Source organism: Chrysochloris asiatica, unplaced genomic scaffold (genome assembly GCF_000296735.1).
Source record: "Chrysochloris asiatica unplaced genomic scaffold, ChrAsi1.0 scaffold00043, whole genome shotgun sequence".
Taxonomy (NCBI): Eukaryota; Metazoa; Chordata; class Mammalia; order Afrosoricida; family Chrysochloridae; genus Chrysochloris; species Chrysochloris asiatica.
Genome location: NW_006408561.1, coordinates 21,783,371 through 21,805,950, shown reverse-complemented (window position 1 = coordinate 21,805,950; position 22,580 = coordinate 21,783,371). Strand labels below are relative to the sequence as shown.

The window sequence follows — 22,580 nt, the reverse complement described above, 5'->3', positions numbered from 1 at the left end:
ATTACAAGGTCAGCAGTTCAAATATACCAGCCATTCATGGAAACCTTATACAGAATTACTATAAGCCAGAACCAACTTGACAACACTTAACAACAGTAACTACAAATATTTGAGAGGGTTTCAAAAAGTTTGTGGAAAAAATGATTTTTTTTCCATAGCTTTTTGAATCTCCATGTTTATACACATATACACATATACACATATTCTCATTGTTGTTGTTGTTAGGTACCATCAAGTCTGTACCAACTCATAGCAATCCTATGCACAACAGAATGAAACACTGCCTGGTCCAGGGCCAACCTTGCAATTGTTGCCACACTTGAGCCCATTGATGTTGCCATTTTACCAATCCATCTCATTGGGGTCTTCCTCTTTTTCTCCAACCCTCCACCTTGCCAAACATCCCTCTCCAGTGACTGGTACCTCCTGACAATGTGTCAGAACTATGAGAGACAAAGTCTGGCCATCGTGGTCTCCAAGGAGCACTCTGGCTGCACTTCTTCCAAAATGGATCTATTGGTTCTTTTGGCAGCCCATGGCACTTTTAATATTCTCCTCCAACATCATAACTCAAATGCATCAACTCTTCTACAATCTTCCTTATTCACTGTCCAACTTTTGCATGTATACAGTGTTATTGAAAATACCATGGCTTGGGTCCGGTGCACCTTACTCTTCAACTGACATCTTTACTCTTCAACACTTTAAAAAGTTCTTGTGCCGCAGATTTCTGTAATACTATACGTCGTTTGATTTCTTGGCTGCTGCTCCCATGAGTGTTGATCGTTGATCCAAGAAAAATGAAGTTATTGACAACTTCAATATTTTATCCATTGATAAAAATGTTGTTTATTGGTCCAGTGATGAGGATTCTTGTTTTCTTTACATTGAGATGAGACATATACCAAAGGCTATGGTCTTCAATCTTCATCAGTAAATATTTTAAATCCTCCACATTCAGCAAGCAAGGTTGTATCATCTGCATATCGCAAGTTGTTAATGAGTCTTCTACCAATCCTGCTGCCATGTTTTTCTTCATATGACCTAGCTTCTCAGATTATTTGCTCAGCAAACAAGTTAAATATGTATTATGAAACAATACAACCCTGTCACACACCTTTCCTAATTTAAAACCATTCGGTGTTTCCATGTTCTGCTCAAACAACTGCCTCCTGGTCTATGTTCAGTTTCTGCATTAGCACAATTAAGTGATCCGGAATACTCATACTTCACAATGTTGTCCAAAGCTTGTCATGATCCACACAATCGAAGGCCTTTGTGTAACCAGTAATGCACAGGTAAACACCTTTCTGGTATTCTCTGCTTTCAGTCAAGATCCATCAGACATAAGTAATGATATCCTTCATCCCATGTCCTCTTCTGAATCCGGCTTGAACCTCTGGAAGTTCTCTGTCAATACATGGTTGCAGCCATTTCTGTATTATTGTTAGTAAAACTTTACTCTCATGGGTTATCAAAGATATTGTCCGATGATCTCTGCATTCCTTCGGGTCACCTCTCTTTGGAATGGGCACAAATATGGATCTTTTCCAATCAATTGGCCAGATAGTTGTTTTCCAACTTTCTTGGCATTGGTGAATGAGTGCCTCCAGTGCTGCCTCACTTTCTTGAAAGATTTCAATTTTTATTCCTTCAATTCCTGGTGCCTTGTTCTTTGCCAATTCCTTCAATGCACCTTGGACTTCTTCCTTCACAATCATTGGCTCTTGATCATATGCTGCCTCTTGAAATGGTCGAACATCAACCATTTCCTTTTGATACAGTGACTCTATGTATTCCTTCCATCTTCTTTTGATGCTTTCTGCATCATTCAATAATTTTCCCAGAGAATCCTTCAATAACAAAAGTCAAGGATTGAATTTTTCTTCAGTTCTCTCAGCTTGAGAAATGCTAAGGGTGTTCTTCCCTTTTGGTTTTCTAACTCCACATCCTTGCACACTTTGTTTTAATATTTGACTTTGTCTTCTCGAGCTGACCTTGGATGACTATACATACACATGGTCTTCACCAGATGGAATACATAGAAATCAAATTGAATACATCTCCATATCATCAGCCAAAACAAAGCCAGGGGCAGACTATGGAACAGACCATCATTTGCTCATAAGCAAATTCAGGCCGAAGCTGAAAAAACATGAAAACAAATCCATGAGAGCCAAAATATGACCTTGAATATATCCCACCTGAATTTATAGATCATCTGAAAAACAGATTTTGTTACATTAGACACTAAAGACTGAAGACCAGAAGAATTATGGGATGACATCAAGAACATCATACAGGAAGAAAGCAAAAAGTCATTAAGAAGAAAATAAAAAAAGGAAAAGATCAAAATAGATGTCAGAAGAGACTCTGAAACATATTCTCAGGCATAGTTTTAAAACTAAGAATTATCAAGAAATTATTAAGATCTCCATTTTTAAAGGTTAAAATATCACAGAGAAAACATAAAAGAATATTTGAATAAAGAAATTCACATTTCTTCATGGAAAGACAATTCTTCCTCAAGTTTGAATACAACAAAAATCACCAAATGATATTCTAGCAACTTACAAAAAAACAAACAAACATATATGAAAGTTTATCAGGAAGAATAAATATGCAATACAACCAAACTCATATATTTTTTTTCAAAGAGAATATGTGTAGCCATTATCCCCCTCCAGAATTTAAAATGGGTTTTCCAATGATAATAGAAGCAATTTGTTTCTGTAACAGGAATAAATTGATGAAAAGTGTGATCTAAGTCTAGTCATAGAACTAAATGTGCATATGAATTCAGTATATAATGAAGATATTTTGTCAAATCCATGAAAGAAGGATAAATTCTTTGACAAGTGAATTGGGACAGCCAAAATCATCGCTGAAATAAACATGTACTTAACATTCTGTCCTCAGTATTAAATCCTTTGACCTTAATGCAATAAGCACACAATGCACACACAAAAATCAAATTCTGCAAACTTTAATAGATGAATTTTAAAACATACATAAAAAAACATCAATATGCATAACATATGCCACATGTACAAAATTGACAAAGAAACTTTTATTTGTCATATATTGTTTTATTGGATCCCATTCTCTAAGGATATAGGTAGTCAGTCCGTGAACAATCATTGCCAGTTACTAACACTTAATTCCATTGTTTTGAAAGAAAAAGTCAATGACTTCCATAATTCGGCTATTCTCACTAACAAGATTCTTATTGTTGTTTTTTTTACCAAAAACCGTATCAGCATTGTTAAATTAGAGTTATTATCTCTCTGATAAAATCAGACCAATCTACACAGTGATCTTCTTTTTCTCGCTCTCTCTCACTATGTTGTTGTTGTTGTTAAGTGCCTTCAAGTCAGTTCCGACTCATAACCACCATGTATAGGGTTTCCTAGAATCAGCTGGTGAGCTTGAACCACCGACCTGCAGTTCAAACAGATTTGCAGTCTGGCATATTAACCCATGGCACAACACCAGGACTCCCTCACTTACTATGGCCCCTAGACTATCTCCTATAGCTCCCAAAATTGCATGAAATGCTAAAAGATTTTTAAAAGACAAACCAGCATTTGCCCTACAAGTTGTGCACACCAGAAGATGCATCTTAGTATGACATTTTAGAAAATATCAAATAAATTAATAAAAATGCAAAATCTAGGTCATATAACTACCAGTAGCATGTCGACAGACACCTAATAGAGGCAAATTACAGGACACAGTGAATGATGAGAGAGTCAAGAATAGATTGCTAAATACAGTACCTCACCCCAAATTTCTAAATATCCTTCTACAGTTATAAGTGAACTCACATGGTCCAATGCAGTGTGGTTACATAAATGATATTAACCTTTCCTCCCACAGGTGGCACTGCAGGTTAATGCAAAGAACTGCAAAGTTGGTTTGAACCACAAGGTCATTGGTTCAACCTCACCAGCCACTCCTCGGAAACCCTGTACAGGGTCGCTGTGAGTTGGAACCAACTCGATGGCACTTAACAACAACAACAATTCCTCTCACAGCTTTATGTACTTATCTGGGTTTGATAATTCATTGCATCAGCCACTCAGAACTCAGACACTCTATTTCCAGTTCTGGAGTTTATTAGGAAAGTTAACAGGTTACAATGCAGGATCAAATATGCTCAGGACACAGTTCTTTCAGTCCGGACAGCCTCTCCTCCGCTGGGCCCACAGGCAGGCCTCTCTCTGGCCACCTGTCAATGTTACAAAGTTCTTTTAGGGCTGCTGACAAATGCCTACAGAGCACATCACTCCAACATAAGCTTTAGCTTAAAGGCACTCAGCTCTAACTCTGTGGGTCAGCAAACCAAGCCCTCCCAAATAAGTAAATAGAGGCACCCCACTCTGCAAGCAAGCCTCCTGAAGTCTGAAGTCACTCAGCTTTCCTTGCTCCATGGGCTGAGAAGTCCACTGCTCTGAATCACACTCCAGCTCTTGGTGATGATACTGCTGCTCCTCTCCCACTGCTCCAATGTCACAGCTTTCTGTCCCTATGTTGAAATTGTTCCGTGTGCAGGGATCTCAGGGTCCAAAAGATGTACTCCACTCCTGAGTCTATTAGAATGGCAGTGAGATCTCCCCTACTGCTTCTGAGATGGCTTATTTTATTACCCATGTTAGAGTTCCACCTTTTCACAATGAACCTTGTTAATGATCTCTCACAACAGTATCAGATCATCGATCAATATCCTCCCCCACCTTCTGATACCCAGATGGATCAGGGAAAAGTAGCTTGGAGGGAGTTACAAAGACTAAAGTTAGAAGATACATATGGAATAGCAAAAGAACTCAGTTCAATCTACCAAATGTGATTTGTGATTTTGAAACCCATGTCCCGCATTTACATTTTATCCACACCATAATGAGGACTTATAATCACAAGCAGTGATAATTTTTTAAATTAAATATCCTTCTTTAATGCCACACTGAAATAATTCCCACAGTGTTTTTCTCACCAGTCATCGCTCCCCACAAAACATCTTCTCCTTTACAAGCCACTTTAAGGCCTCTTATTCCCCCTCCTCCTTCTTGACTCCATAAATATATAAATGGATTCACCCTCTTTTTCTAAACTCTTCCCTCGCCAGTTCTCCTGCCTAATGCATCCCATCCTCCTCTGCAATCCAATCCTTTTTTGCCAAAAGAACTTGTCTGGTACAGCAAAATTCGTCTTGGAGAATAGTTTAGCAAAGCTAGAATACTATATCATGGGACAAGAAAGCTAAAAATATCCATTACAAATGTCCCAGTATATTTGTAAACACTTACTAAACATGAAGAAGTATATAAATGATTATAAAATATGAAGTAGATGAAAAAATAATGGTCAAAAAGTTGGAAGACCCAGGCCCTAAACAGAGATCTGGTTTAAATTATTCTGCTCTACTTTTACAGAACAAGTTTTAAAAAGATAAAATAGAAAACATACTTAATTAGCATACTCAGTTTTTGAAGATAACTACTGGATATGGGATGCATGCATGTGATTTTTTTTTTTTTTTTAATTTTGTGTGGCACTGTAGAATTGCAAGATTGATTTGAAACAAAGAATCAGCAGTTCAAGCTCACTCCTTGGAAACCCTACACAGGGTACCCATGAGTCCGAACAGACTCAACACACTTAACAATATTTTAATCAAAAATCACCAAACAAATGATCTGTGTTCTTGGAAGATTAATGTATTCATTTGTTCAAATCATTATGCAAAGAATACAGTAAAACCTCATTGCTTCAGACCTCTCTAATTCAGAAATCAACACTGGGTAGACAGTTAAGATGAATTTCTTGGGTGGAGCAAATAGTTAAGCGTTTGACTGCTAACTGAAACAGCGGTGGCTGTAATCCACCAGAGGCTTCTCAGGGAAAAAAGCCTCAGAATGTACTTCTAAATACTCAAGCCGCTGAAAACCCTGAGAAGTACTGCTCTTCTCTTACACACAAGGAATACCAATAAGTTAGAACTCACTTGGCAACTGCTTTTTTGTTTTGCTTTGTTTTGCTTTCTTAAGTGTAATGCAAAATGCTGTGGCTAGAGATGGGAAACATGACAAACTTAACACAGGTCTTTAACTAGCTATGTATGATTTTAGAAAGTTTCTTTAATGTCTCTAGTTTCTGTTTCCATGTTTAAAGTTTGGGAACTGGACTAAAGTATACAATCAAACTGCTTTCTATCTAGAATTCTATGATTCCACATGACCCAAACAGATATATTGTGTAGCCATTTTCTTCTTTCCATAAGCAACCATTTTAAGTATGGAATTACTTTATTCTGCATATTTTGTTGTTGTTTTAACCAGAGTTTATAAATATCCCTAAAGGGGTCACATGATTTCCCTAAATTTGAGCAAGACTTTTTTATGTGTATTTTTTTCTGTACATAGATACCTAGCTTTCACCTGTTTCTCTAAAAGCCCTGTGAACTCCTCAAAAGAGGTTAAGAACTATTGACTTCAATAATGAACTAATTTCAGGTGATTTTAATCAACTTGTAAAAACAGGCTGTCTCCCACATCAATCATACTCACTATAAATTCTGTTAATACAAGCTACACTTCAAACTTTCCCTAATGCTCATCCCCTCATTCGGTAAAGACGCATGAACTGTATCTGCCTATTTCACCTCATTAGATCAACTACCTTGAGCAGTACCTCTCCATAACAGACTCTCAGTGAAGGAACGGAAGAACATGCCTACCAGTTTATGAATAAGACAGCAGCAGGGAGGATCATTGCAACTGGTCTTGACTTGAGATTCTAGATCCCTGTAAGGTGATGAGAAAGAAGAGTAATTATGAATGAATCAATTATCTATAAGAGTCACTCCTGTTACAGTAGATACAATGGGTACAATCTGCTGAAACAGCATATACAAAGCTTAATAAACTAAAAAGTAGTAATTACTTTAATTTGGCAAAGATTATAGAATTCTAGAAAGAGTTCTGGTAGTGTAGTGGTTACAAATCAGGCTGCTAACCTGAAAGCCAACAGTTCGAAACTACCAGCTGTTCCGTGAGAGAAAGATGAGGCTTTCTGCTCCTATAAAGATTTACAGCCTCAGAAACCCTATAGAGGGTCGCTATGAGTTGGAACCGACTCCACGGCACGGAACCAGCATCACCACCACTATAGAATTCTAGAACTGGACCAAATTCTAGACACAGAACATGACTAGATGGGATTCAAATGAACATGGCAATCAAATTCCATTTCCTTCTATCTAGCTAGAATTCTGTAACTAAAAATGCTATCCTTCATTATAGAATACATAACATGATATTTTTCCCTAATCTATAAACAGAAACAAATAAGAAAAAGAAAAAACTAGCACCCTGACTTTTATACAATATAACAAGTGTTCGAATTCCTTCCAGTCTTTGCCCTACCTATAAAAAATATCCAAGGATATGAAAAAAATCACTTTTATGTTGCAGACTTAAGTAATTTTTCAATAGCACTTGTTTGTCTAAACTAACAATTAGGAAGCAAAGGGCTTCGTTTGCATATTTTTAAATACACAGTATGTAAAATCGAATGCATAGGATTTCATTCCTATACATGTGATTACTATTCCTGGTAATTGTCTTTTTAAAACCTCAAAACATTTACATTTCCTTTATCTTTTAACAGGAGCATCATTTCCTTTATCTTTTAACAGGAGCATTGTTTTAAACCCAGCCTATTTCCGAAATCATCTTCGTCAAGCAACAGTGTTTAGATGTCTGGAGAGATATTCAGAAGCTGCCCGGTATGTGTGTTATAACTTTCGTGAAGATTTATTTTAAGTTAAATTAATTTTATTCTCAGCTTCTGGTAATAGCATAAGAGAAGTCTCCATTTCTCTCGTGAAATATGATTTTACCAGAATTATTGTCTTATAAACGTCAAATCAACAATTATTGACTATCTTTTTCTTTAATTAAAGTTATTCTTGCTCATAGCTCTTAGCAAAATTCAAACTTTCCAACCATTAGGTCACTGACAATGATGGGAAAACTTCTGTAGATTAGAAATGAACTTGACCTCTTGCTCTTGAGTAAGTTTCTGCTACTGGTTGTAATGACACAATTCTCCTGTAACTCTCTTTTCTGTAAATGAAACCCAATCACATGGAAAGGATCCTAACAACCTATTTCTAGGGAGGATAGCATCCATGACATCATTCCCTCATCATGTGACCAAAGTATGCCGTTTCTTATCATCAACTTGAGGCACTTACCACATTAAGAATTTAGCATGAAAATGTGGTGCTTTTTAGATTTACCTCAGTTATATCTTCTAAGGGGAAATCTGGAGTAATAGAGATGGAAGTGAGCATAGGTTGACCAGAACATTTGCAAATAATTCCTTGCTTAGATTAGGAAACAGGAGTTCAAGCAAATAATAGAACAGTGTTACAAAATTGACATCATAAATTGGCATTAACTCCATTTTTGTAAAATGAAGCTCCTGGATGGTGCCAATAGTTCGTGTCAACTACTGTCCTAAAGGTTGGTGGTTCAAACCCACCTTGTAGGGTCACCATTAAGTCAGAATGAACTTGACAGCAGTGATTTGATCATGTGTTTTTTTAAGATGGCTTCCAGAGTTCTCTGAACTCATTGAAATGATACATGTAGAATGCAGAGTTAACTCCCATTCTCACTTTGCAGTTGAACATCCAATATGCCAGTTTCTATTTTCCAGTATTAGTGCCACTTTTAAAAAAATCTATAAATCTGTTCTCTGATTCCATTTTCTCATATGCTATTTCTTCAGTGTTTTCTGTAATGCTACTCACATATTTTGTTGTTGTTGTTATGTGCCGTGGAGTCAGTTCCGACGCATAGCGACCCTGTACATTTAACTTCTTACTTTTAATTTTCTCCCCTTAATTCTCCCTGTGGTTCACTCTTGGCCCACACATTTGTCCTAATTTTGTGAATGCGAAGAATCTGAGTGAAGATAGTAAGCTTCCTTTTGCCCCACATTGCATGAACAAGATTTTATAAAGGCCACCAGTAACAAATGAAGTTAACAGGTTTAGCACAAACAGATAACAGCTACCAGTAAAATAGCTTTCCCTAAAAAGTTGTTTATTGTCTTCTGAATCTAATATATCAATAGGAAATGACTAGATGCAACTTCAAAACTAAATTACACATAGTAAAAAGCTGTCAGTGGTATGCTAAAATCAGTTTGCACAGACTTTATAGAGGGAGCTAGTGACTTGATAATATGAGTGGCATGGTGTCTTTCATCTCTGTATGCTCAATGTCTGGCACATACTGAGTACTAGTTGTGGGATTGTGCTGTACGATAAGCACTCAACTACCCACCCCCAGGACAGCAGTGCAAACCCACCAGCTACTCTTTTAAAACCCTATACAGGGTCATTATGAGTCAGAACTGACTCCTTAGCAATTAACAAAGCAACAACCAATGTTCAGAATCCACCAAATTTTAAATTTGCTAAAAGCTTATTCTATGAAGTAGCCTTACGGAGTATATTGAATTAATATGAAAAGTGTTCTTATAAGCATATATTTCATTACTATATTCAGCTAGAGGAGTCCTGGTGTGGTCCTGGTGGTAATGTTCTGGGCTGCAAAGTCAGTTTGAAATGCAAGGTCAGTGGTTTTACCTCACTGTTCGCTCCTTGCAAACCCTATACAGGGTCACCATGGGTTAGAACCGACTCAACGGCACTAAACAACAACAACAAATTCATCTAGAATACTATTTAAATTTTAAACAATTTTCATAATTCAAAAATTAAAGTCATAGAATGGTTTTGTGTTTTTATGCAGCCCTGTGTAGATGTTCATTGTTCTTGAATATATTCTATAATTATTTTCTTATTATAAATATAAAAATTTAGTTAGGAATTTTTAGTTTGTAACAATTTCTTTCTAATATTCATAGAGTCACTTTTTGTTTTTAATATTGTCATATTTTATGCATTCAGTTCTTTAGAGTGGCCAAATTTGCTTGTTTAACAACACCAATTTTGTAATATGCATAATGTTTATAACAATTCACATCTAGTTAGAAAAATTTAATAGCCTTTAATTTTCATATGAACTTTTAAAATAATGTGTAATTTTCATCTGCTCTAGCCCCACAGCTAGAGGAAAACAGGGTAGAGGAAATGGACAGTGAGCAATGAGTGACCCTAGGTTGTGAATCCCACAGAGGGGTAGGAAAAGAAGTAGAGAAGATCCAGAATTCTGGTGTCCTAGTTTCTTAAAAATTCAGCTGCATAACATGTTATAAGTTTTCTGAAAGAGTGAATTAAATTTTAATAAATATATTGTTACAGGCTTAATTGTGTACCCCCTCCACCCAAGAAACTTATACTAAAGTCCTAATCACTGGAATTTGTGAATGAAATCATATTTGGAAATAGGGTCTTTGAAGATGTTATCAGTTGAAATATGGTCATAAAACAACAACATCACCAAAAAACAACCAGACTCACTACCATCAAGTCAATTCCAAGTCATTGTTGGTAGGTGCCATTGAGTCGGTACTGACTCATAGTGATCCTGTATACAACCGAATTAAACACTGCCTGGTCCTGTGCCAACCTCATAATCATTGCTACATCTGAGCCCACTGCTGCTGCCATTGTGCCAATCCATCCCATTAGCGTGCTTCCTTTATTTCTCTGACCTCCACTTTACCAAACATGATATTCCTTCTCTCTACTGATAATATTCTGAAGTATGAGAGATGAAGTCTGGCCATCCTGGCTTCCAAGGAGCACTCTGGCTGTGCTTCTTACAACACAGATGTTTGTTCTTTTGGCAGTCCCTGGAACTGTCAATATTCTCCTCCAACATCACAACTCAAATACATGAATTCTTCAATGGTTTTCCTTACTCACTAACTTTCACATGCATATGAGGTGATTAAAAAACCATGGTTTGGGTCAGGCACACTTTAGTCCTCAAACTAACATCTTTGTTCTTCAATACTTTAAAGAGGTCTTGTGCCACAGATTTGATTTATGTAATACGTCATTCGATTTCTTGACTGCTGCTTCCATGAGTGTTGACAGTTGATCAGAGCAAAATGAAGTCTTTAACAACTTCAATCTTCAATATTCATTTATATGGATGTTGTTTATCCAGTGGTGAGGATTTTTGTTTTCTTTACCTTGAGATGAAGCTGTCAATCTTGCTGGGAGCAGAATGCCTCATCTTTCTCCCATGGAGTAGCTGATGGGTATGAACTGGCAAACCTGTAGTTAGCAATCCAGTACTTATACTGCAGTACCACCAGGCACCCATGGACATATAATCCACTGCCATCAAGTCGATTCCAAATTATGTGATTGTTGTTTTAAGGTGGCATCAAGACAATATGCACACAGAACGAAATATTATCTGGTCATGCACCATCATCACAATTGTTGTTAGGTTGAATTGACTTGATGGCAGTGGATTATATGCCCATGGGTGCCTGGTGGTGCTGCAGTATAAGTACTGGACTGCTAACTACAGGTTTGTCCGTTCAAACCCAGCAGCCCCTCCTTGAGAGAAAGATGAGGCATTCTGTGCCCATCGAGATTCACAGATTTATCTGATTATAAAGCGCAAAGGAGCTCTGGTAGTGTAGTGGTTATGAATCGGTTCTGATAAGTGGTTACTAATCTCATGGTAAGCAGTTCGAAACTACCAGCTGTTCTGTGGGAAGAAAATTAGGCTTTCTGTTCTCATAAAGATTTACAGCCTTGGAAACCCTGCACAGGGTCGCTATGAGTCAGAACCGACTCCATAGCACAAAACAACAACAATCACTGTGCCAATCCATCTCGTTGAGGATCTTCCTCTTTTTTGCTTACCCTCCACTTTACTAAGCATGATGTCCTTCTCCAGGGAATGGTCCCTTATGATAATATGTCCAAAGTATGAAACATGAAGTGTTACCATCCTAGTTTCTAAGGAGCATTCTGGCTGTACTTCTTTCAACATAGATTTGTTTGTTCTTCTAGCATCCTATGGTATTTTCAATGCTCTTCTCTAACACCATAACTCAAATGCATTCTGGTCTTCCTTATTTGTTGTCCAAGTTTCATGTTCAAATGATGCTATTATAAATATATTATATTTACAATTTAATATATTTATATTATAATTATAATTGGGTAATGCACACCTTATTCTTCAAACTGATATCTTTAGTCTTGAACATGTCACAGAGGTCTTGCGCAGCAGATTTGTGTAATGCACTATGTTGTAATGACATTACTGCCTAACTAGTGTGGTGCTATGGGTTAATGCGCCAGACTGCAAAGCTGTTTGAACTGCAAGGTCAGTGGTTCAAGCTTACCAGCTGCTCCTCAGAAACCCTGCACAGGGTCGCTATGGGTCGGAATCAACTTGACGGCGCTTAACAAGAACAACAACTTGAAGGGCTCGTCTTCCAGCACCATATCTGACAATGTTTCAAGCTATCCGTGAGGTTTTCAGTGACTAAACATTCAGAACTAGTGTGCCTCTTCTTCTATCTAGTCTGGTGAAGCTTTGTTGAAACTGTCTACCCTAAGTGACCCTGTGGTACTTAAAATAACAGTGGCTTAGCTTCCAGCATCACAGCAATACACAAGCTACCATAGTATGACAAACTGATAGACAAGTGGCAACCCTGTTAAAGGGTTTCTGATACTGTAAATCTTTATAAGAGCAGAGTGACTGGTAGGTTTGAACTACATCCTTAAAGTTAGCTGTCTAGTGCTTATCTTATAGTATTACCAGGACTCCTTCCATGGTTATATGTTGTTGTCTTTGTTAAGTGGTGTCAAGTAAGTTCCAACTCATACCGACCCTGTACAGGGTTTCCAAGGCTTTTTCCAAATCTTTGTGGGAGCTGAAAGCCTCATCTTTCTCCTGAGGAACAGCTAGTAGGCTAGAACTGCTGACCTTATGGTTTGAAGTCCAGTGCTTATCCTCTGGACACAGGAATTATTGTTGTTGTTATGTGCCATTGATCGGTCCTGACCCATTGTGACCTGTATAGGATTTCCAAGGAGCAGTTGGTAAGCTTGAACCACCGACCCTGTGGTTCAAACCAACTTTGTAGTCCAGCACATTAACCCATGGCAAGCACCACACCAGGATGCAGGGATGTAGAACCTTTTTTCTGGCAAAATTTATAATATCATTTGTAGACCATGCAAAATTATCAAATTAAATATAAGCCTGCTATATTTGTTCAGACATTTAATTAACTCATCCTTAAGGAGTCCTGGTATTGCACTGCACAATAAGTTAATAAGCTAGACTACAAGGTAGGTTTGAACCACAGGCTGATGGTTCAAGCTCACCAGACACTCCTCGGAAACCCTAAAGGGTCACTATGGGTTGGAACCTACTCAACAGCACTTAACAGCAACAATGTGATGGTGGGGTCCTGGTGCGGTACTGCAGGATAAAGCACTAGAACCACAAGGTCAGTAGTTCAAACTCACCAGCCGCTCCTTGGAAACACTCTGCAGGATCACTATGAGTTAGAACCGACTTGACGGCACTTAACAACAACAATGTGATGACTGGAACTGCTATTGTCTCTAGAGCCACTGCGCTCCCAAACTAAGTGTTAAAGATTTAAAATAAACAGTACATTTAATCCAAACCATCACACTAGTTAGTTAAAAAGGAAAAAAAATGTACAAAATACACTTTCAAAAATTCTATGTATACATCTACTGGTTTTTATTCAACACGGAAGCAATATGAGGGAACTTCCAAAAGTTTGTGGAAAAATGGAATTGAAAAATAATGGCATTTTTCCATGAATTTTTTGAAGTCCCTTTGTAGTTCCATTATTAATTGGTTTTATAGTGTTTTCACCAAAGAAAAATAAAAGAACTGCTGCATGTTTCTGATATAGCCACAAAATTAACCTGAAAGAAAAAAACACGACAATCTAAAATGGAAACTGACATCTGATTTATTAAAAAGAGAAGTTAGGGTTATAAAGGACATTAAGAATGCCTTCTCTAGAAGGGGGACTTTTAATGCTTCTGATTAGAAATTTATATACTTTAAAATCAGTTCCAGTCTAGAGTTCTCTGAAGTGTTCTTCACATGGTGAGGGGTGGGTGTTTTTCACACAGGAAAAAAGGAAAGGAATGATTTATGGAGTCATTTTGGTGGTGGTGGTGGTTGCCAGGAAGTGTTTAACTGTGTTAAAGAGCAGCCCTGTGCTCCATCCATGTGGTTTTCAAGACTGATCTACATGAAATAGGCCACTAGGAATGGCTTCTGTGGTGTCTCAGAGAGGGTTTGAACTTCCAACCTTTAAGCTCGTATTTGAGCACTTAACCATTTGTGCCACCCAGAGAAAGTGATTTTCATGAAGTGGCAAATGTAGTGTGCTTTCATCTTGATTACACGGCACAGGCAGGTTATCCACAGATATCAAGAGCAGCAGAGTGAATAATCTAAGCATTCACACATGTCATCTCTCTGATGAACTTTCATTTTACTTTGGCTGGAAAGTGAGAGGTAAATGGAGCTGTGTTTCCTACCATGATCCTGATTAATAGGGTTGTGCCAATACTGGGTTGCTATGAATTGGAACCGATGTAACAGCACTTACCAGCAATGATTGACAATATGTATTGCCTCCAGATATTACTTATGACTCTTTTTAAATTAACTTTATTTCCTTGTACCCCAGTTCTCTGTTAATAGTAAACCTGAAGTGCTATAAACCCAGCGCTCACTATCACAAAGTCATGGTCACACAACTTAAAATAATAAACTTAAAATAATAATAATAAACAAGCCATTTGTCATCGAGCAGTAGAATTGCTTTCCATATGGTTTTTAATGTCTGTGACCTTTGGAAATAGTTCACCAGGCTTTTTCTTCGCAAGGACCTCTGGGTGGATTCAAACCACCAGCCTTTAAGTTAGTCACTAATTGCTTAACTATTTGCACCATCTAAGGACTCCCAATGCTATGTGAGCAATGTCCGTATAAAACATAGCCATAAAAGAGGAAAAAAGACATAAAGATTGAGACACAGAGAGGACACTATGTGACACTGCTACTCCAAGGCAAGGAATATCTGGTGGTACCAGATAGTGGGAGAGTTAAACAAGGATCCTCTCCTATTGCCTTCCGAGGCCCTGTTGGCAGAGGCATACTCTCTTCTAGCCAGTCTTCTAGCCAGGACTGTGAGACAATACTTTTCTACTATTTTAAGTCACAACTCTATGGCACTTAACAACAACAACAACTTTGTTATAGCAGCACTAGAAAACTAACGATAAATATATTTATAAATTTGACATATTTATTACTCAACAATTTCTTCATTTAATGCCTTGACCTAGAGCCTTCAGAAGGCTGTAAGTTCCAGCATTTACATTTTAACTCTGGACCAAATCTTCTTTTCCAGTTCTAAATGGACAACTGATGCTTAATCCCTCAGGGGTAAAGGCCAGGCTTCTCCCAAACAAGTGGATTTCTTTCTATTTCAAATCTTATGCTATAGCAATTGAGAGATTTTGGTCAAAATTAGCAATCCTTCACCATTAGGAAAAAATGTCATTTTACAGAGTTCAATAATAGTGTTATAGTTAATTCACAATCTGCAAAAAATTGGTCAGCTCCCCTTTAACTTTGTAATAATATTGACTATGTAATGCATGTAATTGCATAATACATTAAATAATAAAATAGCAAGTCTAAAATGTTCTTACCTTCACCCTTTAACAAACAGTACACTAAACGTCACACTGAATTTCAGAATGGTTTTAAATGACATGTGCCTTTTACTATAGAAAAGCACATTAGTAAGATGCCACCAGGTTGTGTCAGGCTACATTAAGGATCCCTCATAGTTAATTCTCGTATTTGCTTCTTTATCTCTTTGTCTCTGACTCTGTCTTTTTGCTTACTCCTGTTTTGGTATTTCAGCTATTTACCACTTTCATTTTCCCCCTTCTTCCACTTTCTACTTTCTTTTTCTTTGTTTTTTTTTTATTGTTTGATACCTCTTTCTCCGACATCTCCCTTCCTCCTCAGAATCTGCGTGAACAGAATTAGCATAATTTTCACTGTGAGAATCCCTGCCTTCTGGTCCATAAGCAAGCCATTCTCAAAAGCATCTCATCCCCTATGTAAGCCTTTGGTCTTTTTTTTTTTTTTGGTGATTGGTGTTGCCTTAACTGATATCAGTGATTGTATTTGTTTATTTATTTTATTTATGACACTGAGTTGTAGAGTACTTGGAATATTGAATTTTCTGAAAACCCTGCTCTCTGGGTGAGTGTACAATGAAAGCTTCAAAAGATAGATTCCTTGAAATACAGATTCTTTTGGGAGTAGATGACCAGCCATGCTGAAAGTCTCAGTGTTTTAACAAAAATCAATCTTGAAAGGATCTAGTCTCTAACTAAAGCTCAAGATTACATGAAGATACCTTGGGTTGTTGTTTCTTTTGACAAGTAGTAGGCTAATGCATTGTACTGCAAGGTCAGTTTGAATGGCAAGGTCAGCAGTTCAGGCTCACCAACAACTCCTTGGAATCCCTATACAGGGTTGTTGTGAGTCAGAGCCAAATTACCGGTATTCAACAACAACAACATGTTTCTATTAAGCCAGATCAAAACACGGTATTTTAAAATGTATTAACTCATAGCTCTCCTCATTGACAAGCCAGATAGTAGGTAAATAGGGTGGGAGAAGCTCTTTTGACTTTGGTTTGTTTTTATATTTAGGCTTTTTGGTATGGCTTGATTTTTTTGCTTGTGCAAATTAATCCTGCTGAAAATAACACATAGATAAATCACAATCTGCCCAAAGAAAAGAGTGATCCAAAATTAATAGAAGTGTTCTGAAATCTCGTGACTTAAAACGATGGCATTGCTGTAGATAAACAATCACTCAGGAGGAGTTCTACAAGCAGGGAGAAACGTGTCAGCTTTTTTGGTGTCCTAAAACTCTATGATTTTAAATGAGATTATTATGTATCTTGCGAGGGAGAGTATTCTGACAGGTAGACTCAAGACAAGTGATTCTGAGGAGATGATTGCAATGTTGGGAGTTTGTTTTAACTTGGTTCTGATTCAATTAGAAGTGTAGAATACTTTCATTCACATACAAGATGTTAAAAATACATCACAGATGTATTATTTTGGTTAAAGTAAATTATCATTTATGCCTACCAATAGGCTAAATGATGCCTGTAGGCTAATTTCTATTCTTAAACTGGCCATCTGCTTGAAGGCTTTCTTTCTCTTTATTGGAGACAGTTCCCCATCGCTAGAACTACTTTTTTTGTGGTCTGACGTTCATCCAGATGTGTTGGAAGATAGATATGATAAATCCACCAGTAAGTGACTTTTCTTTTCTCTAGGCATGACAGATTTGTATGCACCCTGGGCATTGCAAACATTTTGCTTTTTGGTGTATGATTTTGATTTTTGGTGTATGATTTTGTTAAGTGCTGTCAAGTCAATTCCAACTCATAGCGACCCTACATAGGGTTTAAATTGATTAAGTCATTTGTCAAGACTTATTTTTAGGTAAGTATTGTTGTTGTTGTTGTTTAGCAGTGCAGTACTTGTAATTTCAAAGATGAAGTGTTAACATTAAAGCCTGAAAGTAAAGTATCAAGTTTATAGTCATCTCTTCTGTCTTAAAGATTTAAAATTGCAGACTTAAAATTAAGCACAATGTTTAAGGTTATAATGAAAACATGAAGATAAGGAATAATTCTGTCACCTTAAAAAATGTTAGACCTTTTGGACATTTTCCAAATTATAACTAAATTATTACAGAGGCACATAAACTTACACGAGTATATTTTAGGAGATATTAAAAAAAAAAAAAAACTTCTTAAAAACTTAGACTGTTGAAAAGGACATCAGAAAACACTGTGAATTCATCAATCCTACAGAGATATTTATTATGATAATTATTTTTTCCCTTTTATGAATGAGATGCTGTGCATTTGAAGTTCCTCTTAACATTTCTAAAATAATTTAAGACTGCAAAAATTCTTCAACTGTGTGAATTTCTTGAAATAGGGCTTTGTGAAGGAATACAGAGTAATATTTTTACTTTCCTATAAATACAGCCTGTATCTATAGAAGCTAGTTGAGGGGAATGGAAGCTACATTAAAGAAAAACACAGAGAGACCCCAGGAGCAAAGATCTTTTCTTCTCCCTTTCAATCACGACATCCACTTGATTACTCATTTTTGTCAATAATGGGAGGTAGAGAAACATTTAGATATAGAAATGCTTAACCCAAAGATCTGATACTGACTTTGAAAGTGTATGCTATTTTCTAATATTTACATGTTGCCAAGTAAGTTAGAAGTTAATCTACAGGAGGTAGACCTTTGATAAATGGATATCAACCTCTGTGATTTTTAATCTGCAAATTGGAGACTATAATAGCATCTATGCCACAAAGGTTATTACGAGTATTAAATGAGACAATTTATGTAAAGCACTTAGCATGGCACTTGGCACATCATAAACTCTCAATAAAAAATGAGCTATTATCATTGTTTTTGTTGTTGTTAACGATTAGAGCTCTTTGATGACAGAGGAAACTGCCCCAGGAGACAATGAGCTTTTCAGCATTCAAGATAAAATATGTTGAGCAATTTTAGCTGAAGTATTGGGAAGAGGCAAGCTTGCACTATAAGACTATTAGATCCTGTCTCACTCTGTGCATTGGAACACTCTGTGTTATGGTTAAGGGATGAGATTCCGGCTTTTTTTTTTTTTAATTCTGTGTATCAATCTATCATAAATTTTAGCATCATGTTTCATTATGAGTGATATTTCAATTATTCATGAAGGGAGGTAGAGTTTGGAGTCCTTCAATAATATGACCAGGTAGAACTTCAAATTACATGGAGAAAAATAAGTGATTAGATCATCTGATCTTTACTTCAATTTCCTGTCCTCTATTTCTGGTCGAAAGCAGTAACACCCTGACAAAAGTTAAGCTGAAAATCTTAACAATGCCAGAAACGCTGTGTTCCTTTTTTTTTTTTTAATGCAGTCATAATAGTTTATCACACTATTATATACATTAATTAATCTTGATTCCACTAATGGTGAAGACTGTTCATAATACAGAAGCTCTGTCTCTGGATCTGTTTGCTAAAGAAGATTCATTTACACTAGAGAAATGTAGTAAAGCCAGAAAGACTTGTGTTCTACTCCTAGTATTACAAATTACTCGCTACATGTGACTTTCAGCAATGTAATTAAACTCCTTGAGTTACAGTTTCCTCAACCATAAAATGAAGATAATAATATTACTTTACAAAGTAATCATAAGGATTAACTAAAACCATGAACATAACCATTTAACTCAAGTGTGGCACATAGTAAGTTCTCAATTGATTGTTGCTACTGTTGTTACAAGCTTTGAAGAATGGTGTTTAAAACCCTAATACATTCATTCTGAACGAATCTGGCTGTGGGCCTTAAGGTCAGCGGTTCGAAACTACCAGCTGTTCCATGGGAGAAAGATCAGGCTTTCTACTCCCGTAGAGGTTTACATCCTTGGAAACCCTGTACAGGGTCACTATGGGTCGGAACCGACTCAATGGCACTTAACAACAACAACAACATTTCTGTTGAGTGGAAATTTTGTTATAAGCATCTCCACACCTAATTATTTTTCAGAAAAGCTTTGCCTATTCTTAACCTTTGTTCTTTCATACAAATGGTAAAAAGTATGAATGCAAGTTATAAACCAGGATAGTGTGGGTTCTGATTATAAATTCTCAAAGGTTTTAATACTTTCCACTCAGATCCCAAGCAAAGACAATCAGGTAGTCCCATCATTTCACTCTGCAGCAGTTCCTCCTGGATCTCTCACTTCTTGTTGTTAACTGTCAAGCAGTTCTGTCTCATAGCAACTCTGTGTAGGATTTCCAAGGAGTGGTTGGAGGGTTTGAACTATCAACCTTGAGGTTCAAACCGACCTTGAGGTTGAATGCTTATCCTGCGGTGCCACACTAGGACTCCTGGACCTCTCTTGAAGGGTGTTCATTTTTACAAGAAATCTTTACTCAGCTCAGACTTCAGGTTTTGTCTTCTTATCTACACACACATGTCCTATGAAAGCAATCACTAGGCCACTATGAATTAGCATATGTCTTCAAAATAAACAACTCCAGTGCTTTCTTATCCCTCTCTTACACAACACTATTCAACAAATTGTTTTGTTTTGTATTGTATTTTTTTAATGTATCTTTGACACAGGAGCCAAACAGAAGGCACTCCCATTGGCCAAAGTTGAAACAACTTGAATAACAAAATATAGTGTCAGATTACAACTCAGAGAATTAATTACCCATAAACTGATACTTTTATAAGAATAATAGAATAAATAAATATATTGGCTAGCATTTGTCTGTCAGTTTGTCGTACTGTGGTATATGCATGTCGCTATGATTCTGGATGCTATGCCATCAATATTTTATATAAAAGCAGGGTCACCCATGACGAACCGGTTTCAGCCGAGCCTTCAGGTGAAACAGACTAAGAAAAGACAGACTACATCTGAATTTTTAGTCACTGAAAAGCTTATGAGTAGCAGGGGAACACTGTCAGCACCAAAATATTGATTATTAACATAATAAAGAGCCCCAGAATATTGTCAGATATAGTGTTGGAAGATGAGTCCCTCAGGTTGGAAGACAATTAAAATACAACTGGGAAAGAGTTATCTCCTCAAAGTAGAGCTGACGTGAATGGAGTAAAGTCTTCAGGGCCTAATTTGCTGATGGGGCAAAACTCAAAATGAAAAGAAACTTCTATAAACATCCATTAATAATCAGAATATGGAATATGTGAAGTATGAATGTAGAAAAATTGTAAATTGTCGAAAATTAATGGAACACATGAACATCAATATCCTAGGCACTAGTGAGCTGAAATGGACTGGTATTTGCCATTTTGAATTTGACAATCATATGGTTTACTATACCAGGAATGACAAATTGAAGAGGAATGCCATCGCATTCATCATCAAAGGAACATATCAAGATGTGTCTTGAAGTACAATGCTGTTTGTGACAGGATAATATCAATACAACTGCAAGGAAGACCACTTAATACCACTGTTATTCAAATTTACTCACCAACCACTAAAGCCAGAGATGATGAAGGTGAAGAATTCTACCAACTTCTTCAGTCTAAAACTGAACAAACATGCAATAACGACATATTGATAATTACTGTTGATTACAATACAAAGGTTGGAAACAAAGAAGAAGGATCAGTACTTGGAAAATATGACCTTGGTGATAGAAACGGTGCTAGAGATCGCATTATAGAATTTTGCAAGACCAATGACTTCTTCATTGAAAATACCATCTTTAAACAACACAAAAGATGACTATCATCAGATAGAATACACAGAAATCAAATTGATTATATCTGTTGAAAGAGATGTTAAAAACTCTATAACATCAGCCACAAATATTCATTCATAAGACAGTCAAGCATCTTAGCATTATTTCCCCGCTTTTACTCATTCAGACTATCCCTCAATCCCTGTATCACATAGCCCTCTTGTTCCAAGGTTGAGCATACATCACTATTTACTTCTGTCCCATTTAGCCCATGCAAACCTACCTAAGTGTTCACCTATCTACCTTGTTCTTTATTCTCCTCTCCTTTCTCGTGTATTGCCCACCACAACACTAGAACTATGATGTGTCTATCCCTACCATTCCCTCCTTCACCTCCATCCCTGGAAATCAACAAATAATTTTTTCTTTTTTCTTTTTTCTTTTATGTTTTCTTAAGCTTTTACAACAATGATCTTACGCAATATTTCTCCTTTAGCCCTTTCAGTTAGTGTAGGTATCTTTTCTTACGCTTTTACAATAATGATCTTATGCAATATTTCTCCTTTAGTGACTGACTAATTTCACTCAGCATAATGTCCTCAATGTTCATCCATGTTATGTGGTGTCTTGCAGCTTCCTTATTATTCTTCAAGGTAGCATAATATTCCATTGTGTGTATATACGACAGTTTGTTTATCCACTCTTCCATTGATGGGCACTTAGGCTTTCTCCCTCTTTTTGCTATTGTGAATAGTGCTGCTATGAACATTGATGTGCATATATCTATTTGTGTATGGATCATATTTCTTGTGCATATATACCAAGTAGAGGAATTGCTGGATTATAAGGTATTTCTATTTCCAATTTCTGAGGAAGTGCCATACTGTTTTCCAGAGTGGTTGGACCATTTTGCAATCCGACCAGCAATGCAGGAGCATCCCAGTCTCTCCACATCCTTGCTAGCATTTATTGTCCTCTACTTTTTCATCTTCACTGTTATTGCTGGTGTGAGATGATAGCTCATTGTTTTGTTTTGTTTTGTTTTTTACATCTCTCTAATGGCTATCGAAGACCCAGGCCATGGTGTTTTCAATAGCCTCATATGGATGTGAAAGCTGTACAGTGAATAAGGAAGATCGTAGAAGAATTGATGCCTTTGAGTTGTGGTGTTGGAGGAGAATACTGAAAGTGCCATGGACTGCCAAAAGAACCA

The 22,580-nt window shown here is 36.8% G+C and overlaps 1 protein-coding gene across 1 annotated transcript in view; it reads left to right on the top strand.

The window, feature by feature from the left end:
- Nucleotides 1-22,580, top strand: part of SPATA16 (spermatogenesis associated 16) — a 398,638-nt gene that overhangs the window by 161,137 nt on the left and 214,921 nt on the right. Inside the window, exon 3 of the mRNA XM_006861849.1 lies at nucleotides 7,697-7,786. Coding sequence (XP_006861911.1) covers nucleotides 7,697-7,786 — 90 coding nt within the window. The remainder of the gene's footprint in view (nucleotides 1-7,696; nucleotides 7,787-22,580) is intronic.